Source organism: Conger conger, chromosome 4, assembly GCF_963514075.1.
Source record: "Conger conger chromosome 4, fConCon1.1, whole genome shotgun sequence".
In the NCBI taxonomy this organism is placed as follows: Eukaryota; Metazoa; Chordata; class Actinopteri; order Anguilliformes; family Congridae; genus Conger; species Conger conger.
In genome coordinates, this window is record NC_083763.1 from 75,004,629 (window position 1) to 75,016,542 (window position 11,914).

At 42.7% G+C, this 11,914-nt stretch overlaps 1 protein-coding gene across 1 annotated transcript; it reads left to right on the top strand.

Annotated features, from left to right (window-relative positions):
* Positions 1-1,971: 1,971 nt before the first annotated feature.
* On the top strand, positions 1,972-7,285 carry LOC133127428 (E3 ubiquitin/ISG15 ligase TRIM25-like). The gene is made up of 4 exons (XM_061240325.1): positions 1,972-2,692; positions 5,775-5,870; positions 6,111-6,344; positions 6,575-7,285. Exons 1-4 carry the CDS (start codon positions 2,102-2,104, stop codon positions 7,199-7,201), a joined length of 1,548 nt encoding a protein of 515 aa, XP_061096309.1. The 5' UTR covers positions 1,972-2,101; the 3' UTR covers positions 7,202-7,285.
* The last annotated feature ends 4,629 nt before the right edge of the window (positions 7,286-11,914 follow it).

Consider the following 11,914-nt stretch of genomic DNA (forward strand, 5'->3'; position numbering starts at 1 on the left):
AGATGCGAGTCACCAGGCTGGAGACCTCCAGGACCGATCTTACAACCAAGGAAACTCCGGGTGGTTTGACGGAGGCTGCATTTGCCCATGACGAGTTTCAGCCCGGCACCGTTCATCTTTTGCAGCAGCGGACGGAGGTTGGCATCGCGTGCAGTTTCTGAGGATCCGTAGATCCTAATCCGGTTGACCTAGCTTACTTGAGCTAAAGTATTCACTGCATACTCTCTCAGGCAGTACAGAAACATCAGACCCCGTATCAATGAGTAGCTGAACAGAACATGTCTGTGTGGTAGGTGTAGTAATACTAGCAGTACACATTAGCTTAGCTACATCAGTAGAACAAGCATGTACTGTTAAGACAGTGACATTAACAGACTTTGATGAGGATTTGCACACCCGTTTTCAGACATGTTTACCATTTGCAGTCTTTGGCAGGGCAGGTTTTATCATTGGCTAGACGGTTGACTGAACCACAACGATAGCAGATGTGAGTCGCATTTCCTGGCTTTTTATGGCTTCATTTAGTTTTGAATTTTGGTTTGCTCACCTGTTTTTTTTCACATGAATGGCACCAACATGATTTATATCACCATCAGCCATAGCCTTTGCATCAGCGATAGCACCTTCCGTTTGCCTAGCAATTTCCAAAGTTTTTGCAAGTGTCAAATTCTCCACCATGTTTACTCTGCAACCTACAACTATAGCGCTGCTATATAGTGATCGGTTGACTCACCGACGAGCCCGTTGCCAAAAGCGGTACCTCTTGGCGACAACGTTAAGTTTCGGTGTGAAAAGCCGTCAGTTCCTCCGATGGCAAGCAGGTAGTTATCTAATAACTTTTTCCACGCAGCAAACGCGATCGCGTGGGCACTCCAGGAAAACGACAGGAGATAAAGCAAAGAAAGCAAAGGCATCTCTTCCGATGCACTGGTATCAGAACTAATTTCACTGCTACACGCGTCGCCACTTTGTTGTGTAGCGGATGCTAAAAAGAATTAGCCATCAGACGCAGAAGTATAGGAACAGGGAACGTCTTTACTTCAGCATTTCTGTAACTCTTCTTCATTAATTCCATGGGGTATCATAACACAATACAGCGCCCTCTAGGGTCTCAATATAGTTTCAGATAAGCGCCATAATATAATACAGTAACCCAATGCAATACGGAAATAATGCAGTGCAAAATAATGAAATGCAATGAATTAATTAACATTTTTAATGAAATTAACGTTTGATTTCGGTCAGTTCCATTAAAACATGAATAACTTCCAGAATTTTTCACGTGTTCACAAGTTTGAGAGAGTTTATCTCAGTATTCATATTTTTAAAGTATTTTATGCACTCAGGAGTGCCATTATGGAGCCCATTGCATTTTCATGATTTTACTCATTACTTTGTCCAAGCTCTAGTGACTAAGGACACCACTGAGCATGTGTGGTGAGCAAAACTATTACAGTCCCTGGTGCCCTGTGTGGTGGAGTATTCCCTCATAGGTTTCTATGGGCGACGCTGTCTCTCTATATTATACAGTTGTGTTCAAGAAAATAGCAGTTGTCTCTCTATATCATATACTCTGAGGCTCCAAATCAAGCCTGTGTGTAAAACTATCAATGCAGTTCCACACATTTCTGGGTGGTTTCTGCTTCACCCCAGCGATCTTGTAGAAAACCAAAGGACCGCATACATTATGTCTAAACACAAGGTCATAAACTAATGTGGCTAAAAATGAGGAATAAGGTTGAAGACAAAGTCCACATACTGATCTTCTGACCTGAGTTCGGCAAAACATCCTGTCAGAAATAGGTATGAACAGACAGATCACATCTTTCTCTCTACACTCACTGCTCTGCTCAGCCTGGCCTCAGTCCAACACCACACCTCCTGCAGCTGTGGGGAGAGCCAGGGAGTCCCTCCCACTCTCTCTGTCACGCAGTTTCAGAGAAAACGAAACTTCACTCTGTTTGTGTGAGCAGTACAATAGCAGAGGCCTGTATCTAGGCGGGTCTGCTAAGAACCAGGAAATACCTAGTGCTATTCACACACAGATTCAGGGAAACTACACCATATCCTGAACTAAATCTGTGTCACTTTGAGCAGTAAAATGGCACAGGCTGCCTGTCTTCTGGATCAGGACCAGTTCAGCTGTTCAATCTGTCTGGATCTACTGAAGAATCCGGTTGCTATTCCCTGTGGACACAGTTACTGTATGGGCTGTATTAAGGACTGCTGGGATCAGGATGATCATACCGGTGTCTACAGCTGTCCCCAGTGCAGACAGACCTTCACCCCAAGACCTGTTCTTGGCAAAAACACCATGCTGGCTGAAGTGGTGGAGAAACTGAAGAAGACAGGACTCCAAGCTGCTCCTCCTGCTCACTGTTACGCTGGACCTGGAGACGTGGCGTGTGATTTCTGCACTGAGAGAAAGCACAAAGCCGTCAAGTCCTGTCTGGTGTGTCTGGCCTCTTACTGTGAAACTCACATCCAGCCTCACTATGAATTTCCTGCCTTTAAGAAGCACAAACTGGTCAAAGCCACTGGAAACCTGCAGGAGAAGATCTGCTCTCATCATGACGAACCGCTGAAGATTTACTGTCGTACCGATCAGCAGTGTATCTGTTATCTGTGTACAATAGAGGATCACAGAGGCCATGATACAGTCTCTGTTGCGACAGCAAGAACAGAGAAACAAGTAAGTACATTACATTACATCATTGGCATTTGGCAGGCGCTCTTATCCAGAGCGACGTACAACAAAGTGCATACCCATAACCAGGGGTAAGTGCTCTGAAAGACCCTAGAGGGATGTACAATTTCAATTGCTACCCGTACAACAAAGATAAGGCCTATTTTTTTTTTTTTTATCAACAAATAAACAAACAAACAGCAAAGCAAAAGTAACTTAACTTTCCAAATACTGCTTACCTAGCCAACTAAAAATACCGAAACACTACGCAAATCACAAAGACAACAATTAAGGTTCACAGGGAGGTAGGGAGGGATGGGGAGAGGTGCTGCTTGAAGAGGTACTGGAACTTGCCACAATAAAAATGCTTAGTTCTGGTTTTCATAGTAACAATATATCAGATATATACAGATATGACATATATAACAATATTTGATAACAATATTTTAACATATCTTCAGGGGCATAGTCTGACAAATTTACATATGATATTACTACTCACTCAATTTTGTTCACACATGTTCATGAAATGCATCTTTCTGGGGTCTCTAACTTATAGACTGGATATATTGGTGTTATGTATTTGTATTAAAGCACTTAATAAAGAAGCACCGGACAGAGGATAACGTTTTCTATTACCTTACTGTCATCGTGCATTTCACAACAACACTTCCTGACTAACTCGCCTGTCGTATAATGGGATTTGTTTCCAGAACACAACAATTCATTATTTATGGAATAAATACAATTTCCAGTCTGTATTCTGAATGACTGAAGAGACTACATATCGATATAGGTGGTATTATGAAATATAGTTTCTTGTACTGCAAAAAGTGTTAAAACTTGTTATGCAAGATTCCAAGTCACATGACCTGGATGGAAATCAAGTTGTGTTGATTGTAGAATGGATTGTTAGTCACTGCTTGCTGGGCTGACTATTCAGATTTATTCTGCAATGAGAGCCCTTCTCCAGTGTTGAGCCACTGTTTGACCACTGACTCCACTCTTCTACCTCACAGACTCAGTGCATGAGAGACCCACCCCTCTCTTTCACAGGAAAGGTTTTTATACCCCAGTGTATCACTGTGTGCTGCTCTCAATCACCTCTGCTCTAGACTGTTCAAAATGGCGGTGCTTTCTCACCCTAATATTAACACTCAAAATCAGGAATAACATTTACAATACAATGCAGGTACTTTACCAACCTGACTCTTTAGATCGTGTCATAAAACTTTTAGTAGTACACGGATGTGATTACAATGTAAAACACATCTAATTCTGAAAACGGTGATGACACACCGAGTAGCATAGTGAACACAAATCTGTCACAGAAATGAAGTTCAGCTAATGCACAGAAAGCTTTATAGATTATACTTTCTATTCAGCATTTATTCATTTTCAATTTCTGTGGACTGGGCAACTTTAAGGTCGAATCTATAAAATGTGTTTGAAGTTTCAAATCCACAGTGGTAACACAAATAAAACAGGAAGTGAACTGAGCCTTGTCACTAAACTGACATGTTAGCATTGTTACAACATCAGCCGTGTCTGAGAACATGCAGAGGTTAACATGTACACCTTTCACAGCTTCATTAAAGACAGCAGCATCAATGGTGAAAAGTTTATCATGATGCTGCAGCTCATTGGAATGCAGGTGCTGTTGCTTAGTGACGCATTAAAGTGTAAACAGGGAGGATTTCTGACTCTGGTTTGAAATTTAATTTCAATAACAGACACACGGGAAAAATATCCCAATTCAGTGCTTCCATGTTATTATCGTGATGCATGAATGGATGTATGGATTAAAATGGAATGTCTGCCCATATTTAGGCTGACACTTGTAGAGAACAGAGAAAGAGGGAATATCTGATCTGATTAAACTGCACATTTCTTACTGGAAGAACATTGTTCCATATAATTTGTGTCAAAGAGGGATAGACACAGGGAAAATATCCATGTTCAGTTTTTCCATGTGATTATTATGGAGACTAGATATGTGGGTGTCATGGTGATACATTATGTTTTTACATCAATGCCATTTGGCAGACACTCTTAGCCAGAGTGACGTACAACAAAGTGCATACCCATAACCAGTGTTGGGGTTGGGAGTTAGTGACCGGTTATGGCCACCAGAGGGTAGGGGTTCATTGTTTTCAATTGTTTTTTTTGGCCCTCATTAGTGCCAGGGGAGTCTACCTCCTGAGGGTATTTAAAGCCCTCGCTGGCACTCTGTGCGTGCGTGCGTGCGTGCGTGCGTGCGTGCGTGCGTGCGTGCGTGCGTGCGTGCGTGCGTGCGTGTCTGTGTGTGAGAGAGACAGGTCAGGTATCGTGCTGGTTTGGGTTTTCTTTCACTTTCAAAAGGTAAGGAAGGTGATCAGTTTGTTAGTGCTTTATGCACTTCTGACGCCTTCCTAAAGGTTCTTTTTATTTATAGCTTGTGTGAGCTTATGGGTGAGGGACATTGTCCCCGGTATTGTGTTTTTCCTGAACTGCGTTCTCAAGATTCTTTATTTTGCATGCCTAGTGTTTTGTTCTAGGTTGTACTTTTATTTTGGTCCCTGGTCTGGGATTTTCAGTGCTCGTCATCTAGCACTTATTTTTGGTTGGGTTGTTCGCCCTGTTTTTTAAGGGTCACTTTTATTTTCTTATAGCCGTTTTGGGCTTGACCTCTGATTTGGTCGGAGTTTGTCTCTGGGTTATTTTATGTTTCCCTTCCTGTTCCGGGAGAAGTCACCCTCTGTATTGTTTTCTCCCTGTTCCCCTATCTCCCGGGATTTTGTGGTGAACACGTGTCCGCTAGCGTGTCCGTTAGCGTGTCCGCTTCAAAGGTATTACCCTTAGTCGCTCCTGGTTCTCCACCAGCCCCCGTCATTACAACCAGGGATAAGTACGCTGGTACTTAAATATAAAAAAGTTATAGCACAAAAGAGAAATACTGCTGTTGTGCTGTTTTGGGCTAATGGCTAGCTGCAACAGTCTAAGTTGCTTAGTTACTGAGTTATGATATAGCTTCAGGAGCCATGGTGGATGATGACAGTTGTACATACTATAGTCATGATATTGTGGAATGATTGATGTATGTCCACAGAAGCAGCTGGGGGCGACACAGAGTAAATTCCAGCGGAGAATCCAGGAGAGAGAGAAGGAGCTGCAGGATCTGAGGCAGGCTGTGCAGTCACTCAAGGTGGGTACTGACCAGAGGAGAAGACAACAGCTGGCTGCTGGAAGAGCCATTTCAGGGCTCAGTCAGGGCTCTCCTCCAGTCAGCCAGTGAGGAGCCCAGTGTTGGGCCACTTTCCAGCCCTGTGGGGCTCAATCCCACTGAGCCACACTGTGGGGAACAGGCTGTCTGGGGTCCCAGTAAGAGCTGAGTGAAAGGCCTAGTTAAAATGTACAGCCCTCCTCTCTCTGTGTCTCCTAACAGCGCTCTGCACAGGCAGCAGTGGAGGACAGTGAGAGGATCTTTACTGAGATGATCCGCTCCATTGAGAGAAGGTGCTCTGAGGTGAAAGAGCTGATCAGAGATCAGGAGAAGGCTGAAGTGAGTCGGGCTGAAGGACTCCTGGAGCGACTGGAGCAGGAGATTGCTGAGCTGAGGAGGAGAGACACTGAGCTGGAGCAACTTTCACACGCAGAGGATCACATCCATTTCCTCCAGGTAACATCACTGGCTCTCTGACAGAGCTGTCTGATGGAGCTGCTCCTGATTCCTCCTCTGACTGGAATTTCTGACCCACACTGTGGACATGATCACTTTCTGTTGTCCTCTTTTCTTGTAGTTAGTCTTGTCCAGACATACATTCAGTGACCCTCTCTCTCTCTCTCTGTCTCTCTCTCTCTCTCTCTCTCTCTCTCTCTCTCTCTCTCTCTCTCTCTCTCTCTCATTAGCGCTCTAAGTCTCTCTGTGTCCCTCCTGGACCTGGAGGCTTACCCAGCATCACTGTCAGTCCACACGTCTCTTTTGAGGCTGTGAGGAAATGTGTCTCTGAGCTGAAAGAGCGACTGGAGGACGTCTGCAAGGGGGAAATGTCTCAGATCTCCAGGGCAGGTAGAGCAGTGGGTGTTCATGGCTGCTTTACTGAAGGGGAGACCTGTCCCCTCTGCATGGAGCCCTTTCAGAAGAAGCAGAGGCTGATGTGTACTCATGCCATCTGTGCAGCCTGTCTGGAGAGATCTGTAGAAAGACTGGATCTCCAGTGTCCAGTGTGTCAACAAGCACTCAGAGTGCTGGGAGACCAGCCAGAGGGACAGATGACACATTCATTTTACAGTTTGCATCATATATTGATTACATACAATATTCCTGATGGAATACAGACAGTAAGTAATACTTCTTCATATTTCATTACTATTGGAGTCGTTTGTGATCAGAGAAAAAATGATAATGTTCTGCAGTATGATGAATGGAGCTCACAGCAATATAAATATATGACTGTAAGTAGCCTATTCATGATATTAGGACTCTTCCCCCTCACACTAGTACAATGTCAGATCTGTACATCACATTTGGAATGACATATTTAAGGATTACATACAATAACCCCAGAGGAATTCAAACAGGAATAAATGAGCATTTATTCAGGAGGGCTTCATATTTCAATAGGCTTTGGGAAAAAATGTATTTTGGAGCAGTGTCATGCATCGAGTTCACTGCCAATCGATTTCTTCAGGAAGGAAAAATCACATTTGATCACATTCTATGATCACAGTAATATTGTGCAGTGCGCCAAGATGCCATTTTCTTTCTGTTATTTTCACCTCATACTATATATTTGCCAGGTATATATACATGAACTACTCATAGTATTAGTGCTATAGAGGGCGGAGCTGAAAAGCCCCATAATTATATCTTTGATTAAAGGAGGTACCAACCCATGCAGCCACATACTGTAACTGGATTTTCTGGACTTTTCCAGCACAGATGGTGGAAAGTTCATTACAGACAGGCAACCAAAAGAGCTAGATTTGATGGAGCATATGAAACTGAATTTGCATAAATCCAGAGGAACAGAGATAGTCTAATAATGTCATATTTAGTGTCATCATCTATACTGTGGAGCATATTTTGTTCCACCGTATTTTAAAGAGACATCCGGGGTGATCTACTTATAATCATAATGTCTAATTTGTAGATATTTAGAAAGTCCCCTCATGGTAATTGCTGTTGTATATGAAACATTGAAATAATTGAAATACCCCTTTTTGGAATAAACCATGAATGCTATTAAAAGCAGCTCCTTGCCAAGTATCACACTCTGAGCTGTTTTAGCAGACAGGAGATCAGGATTGCCCACTAGTGCTGACAGAATAGGTCGTGGGAGATAACCCTTCAGGCATTGTTAATGTTGGCCCATATGTTGGTCTATGTTCAGTTGTGGAGTCTCTCTCTCTGGTCCTGTTTGTGATGCAGTGTGATGAGCCTGGTCCAGTTTCATTATGTCTCTCTTTACCTGCATGTCGAGCACAGAGGGGATACAAGTCTCTGAAAACCTGAGGGCTCCTTTTCCTCTGCGCCTGCTTTCAGTCCCACATCTTAAGATTTTGTTGACGAATCCTGGAGTTGATCCTGTGCTTTCTGAAGGGAAGATTCCAGTGTAGTTTTCAGCCCCTGTGTCGTAGTCTTCAACGTCTGAAACCCTTCACTCGACCTCACCCATTCTTTGTATAAGTGTGTCCATTTTATTGGAGATTTCAGAGATTGGAGCAGATCTAGTCTGTATTTTTGAGTCCAACAGTTTTTGAAAAGATATGTACTGTATGTATGTATGTTATAGTTATGATTAGCACTTTATTGTATGTAATGACTATAATGTAATGTAATGTGTACTGTAATGATCCATACACATGGTACATAAGATCTACTTCCATACAGTTCCCCTTTTCCCTGTGTGTTCTATTGTGTGTGCAGGAGGCCCATCCCAACCCAGGGAAGCCCTTCAATGGAATCCAAACAGAGTCCTGGTTACCAAACAGCCCAGAGGGCCATGAGGTGCTGAAGCTGCTGCAAAGAGCCTTTGAGCAGAAGCTGATTTTTACTGTGGCTGCAACTCATGGAGCTACAGACAGAGTCGTCTTCAATGACATCCCCCGTTCATCAGGGTACGGTCTTTTAGTGTTATTCACAAAGTTCTGTAACTGCAGGATTTGGTTTCTTTTTCAGATTATTTGTATAAATATGAATTCTTGTATGTTTGATAATCTCAGTTACCAGCAGCATCAGTGTGGCTGTAGAACCTGTGGGTTTCTTCATGTCTCCTGTGTTGAGCTCAGTCCTTCTGCTCCTTGATCAGTGTGTGTTTCTGTCTTACACAGGGTTAAATGCAAACAGCCTGGATTCCTGCAGAGAGTGAAGGCAGCGCTCAGAGCCAAAGGCATTAAGTGATGAACAGAGATCCACTCATTCAATACCCTCCCTTTTTACACACACACACACACACACACACACACACACACATGCACACACAAACACACATGCACACCCTCACATACTTGTGTTGTGTAGCTCCCTAACACAGCACACATAGACTCAGTGAGCACTTTATTATGCAGACCTGTACTCCAGATTGTTTATGCAAATATTTAATCAACCAATGATGTGGTAGCAACTAAATGTATAAAAGCATGCAGATGTGGTCAAGAGATTCAGCAGTTTTTCAGACCAAATTTCAGAATGGGGAAGATGTGATCTATTTGACTTTGACCATGGAATGATTGTTGGTACCAGACAGGGTGGTTTGAGTGTCTCAGAAACTGCTGTTTCTCAGTTTTTTTGGGGGGTTTAGAGCAAGAGGCTCCTCCTTGGCTTTTCTTTCTCATGTGTCCGCTACTGTGCACGTACTATGACTCTCCACAAGCACAACCTCTAGCTATCCATTGGTCACTTAATCAGATTGAGTCACATACTATACTTACCAATATTGCATGCATCCACTGTCCCAAATTTTATTAAAGAAGTTCATTGGGTAATGTGAATAGATGTGTAAATAGTGTATTTATATGTGTGTGTGAATGTGTTTGTGTGTTTGCTTTTGTGTGTGTGTGTGTGTGTGTATTTACGTGTGTGTGTGTGGGTCTGAGTTTGTGTGTGTGTGCTTGTGTGTAGGTGTGTGTGTGTATGTGTGTATTTACGTGTGTGTGTGTGGGTCTGAGTTTGTGTGTGTGTGCTTGTGTGTAGGTGTGTGTTTGTATGTGTGTATTTATGTTTGTGTGTGTGGGTCTGAGTTTGTGTGTGTGTGCTTGTGTGTAGGTGTGTGTGTGTATGTGTGTATTTACGTGTGTGTGTGTGTGGGTCAGAGTTTGTCTGTGTGTGCTTGTGTGTAGGTGTGTGTTTGTATGTGTGTATTTACGTGTGTGTGTGTGTGGGTCTGAGTTTGTGTGTGTGTGCTTGTGTGTAGGTGTGTGTTTGTATGTGTGTATTTACGTGTGTGTGTGTGGGTCTGAGTTTGTGTGTGTGTGCTTGTGTGTAGGTGTGTGTTTGTATGTGTGTATTTATGTGTGTGTGTGTGGGTCTGAGTTTGTGTGTGTGTGCTTGTGTGTAGGTGTGTGTTTGTATGTGTGTATTTACGTGTGTGTGTGTGTGGGTCTGAGTTTGTGTGTGTGTGCTTGTGTGTAGGTGTGTGTTTGTATGTGTGTATTTACGTGTGTGTGTGTGGGTCTGAGTTTGTGTGTGTGTGCTTGTGTGTAGGTGTGTGTTTGTATGTGTGTATTTACGTGTGTGTGTGTGTGGGTCTGAGTTTGTGTGTGTGTGCTTGTGTGTAGGTGTGTGTTTGTATGTGTGTATTTACGTGTGTGTGTGTGTGGGTCTGAGTTTGTGTGTGTGTGCTTGTGTGTAGGTGTGTGTTTGTATGTGTGTATTTACGTGTGTGTGTGTGGGTCTGAGTTTGTGTGTGTGTGCTTGTGTGTAGGTGTGTGTTTGTATGTGTGTATTTACGTGTGTGTGTGTGTGGGTCTGAGTTTGTGTGTGTGTGCGTGTGTGTAGGTGTGTGTTTGTATGTGTGCGTGTGTGTTTTTGTGCTTGTGGTCATAAGGGCAGTCTGGGTTGCTCTTTATAAAAATAATGAGTTAATTCTGTGTGTTGATCCAGCCACACTAGCAGAGGAAGGGAGGATCATGTGACCCTAAAGAATCGTGGGTGCCTAAAGTCAAGACAGGATTATGCTCTCAAGAGCTGGAAGCAGTTACCGTAGCAACAGACTGAGGGCCAGATGGACCTCTGACCTCAACCGCTCAGATTGGCATAAATTCTCTGGCCTACTTTCAATAGAGGTGGTGATGGCTAAACACCACTCCCTATTCTCCCCTGCCACAAAGCACCTTTCATTCAGTAGTACAATAATAATCTGATAATGTCACGTTGCAATTCAGATGACGTTTTACTTAAATGTTGGTGTTGACTGTTTTCTTCAATGTCATTTGCAAACAGCAATTGCTAATTTGATAAAAACGAGTGGCGAGAAAGTTAACGTTTCTTTCTTTAGCACACTATTAAAGTCTGTGTAAATAACATATTATTATTCTCATAATTATTGTATCAACCTTCAGTAAGAAAAACATGAAATAAATAAGAGGATGTACCTAACAGAGGAATCCCAGAATCCTCCTCTCCTTCCGTTCTGATAAGGTGCTTTTCACGTACAGTGAACATTTTTGTGACTTTTGGTTTCACCACCATGTCTGCAAAGGCTTGTTTTGAATGTGTGTGATCTTGTATAGAATAATAGAATACACACACATTTTTGTATTTGTTTTTTTATTTTCCATTGTTTAACGAACAAAAAACAAACAAAAAAAGAACACGAACGTGTACAAAATGTCTAGCGAAAGAAAGCATTTGTATATGCAGTAACTTCCCTTGGTTTTTGAACCACCAAAGCTAGCAAAACTTCTCACGTACAAATGTAGCAGTCTTTAACCCAGACCAGTTGGTCATCATCTCCACCAATCGCAATAGGGTATTACACATCACTGGGAATGGCATTAGTTTTAATTGGTCACAATTTCTGTGAACACTAACCCCGCACTGCATCCACATGATCGGAACACAAGCGTATTAACATAACATAAATAAAATCTACGGATAAGTACGGAAACTGGGATAAGAGTAAGATAGGGGTTTGCATAGGTAAGGTGTTTGATCACCTATGCACTGGTAGGTCTAAACCTGCAGAATTATTCCAGTGTCACTACAGGGTATGCACATATTAATACCCTATACTTACTTCTATACCC

Bases quoted from the DNA above. Each gene is read 5' to 3' on its own strand.
- LOC133127428 (XM_061240325.1), top strand. From the start codon at position 2,102: ATGGCACAGGCTGCCTGTCTTCTGGATCAGGACCAGTTCAGCTGTTCA. The intron at 2,693-5,774 runs GTAAGTACATTA...GTATGTCCACAG, and splicing joins CAGCAAGAACAGAGAAACAA to AAGCAGCTGGGGGCGACACA. The intron at 6,345-6,574 runs GTAACATCACTG...CTCTCTCATTAG, and splicing joins ATCACATCCATTTCCTCCAG to CGCTCTAAGTCTCTCTGTGT.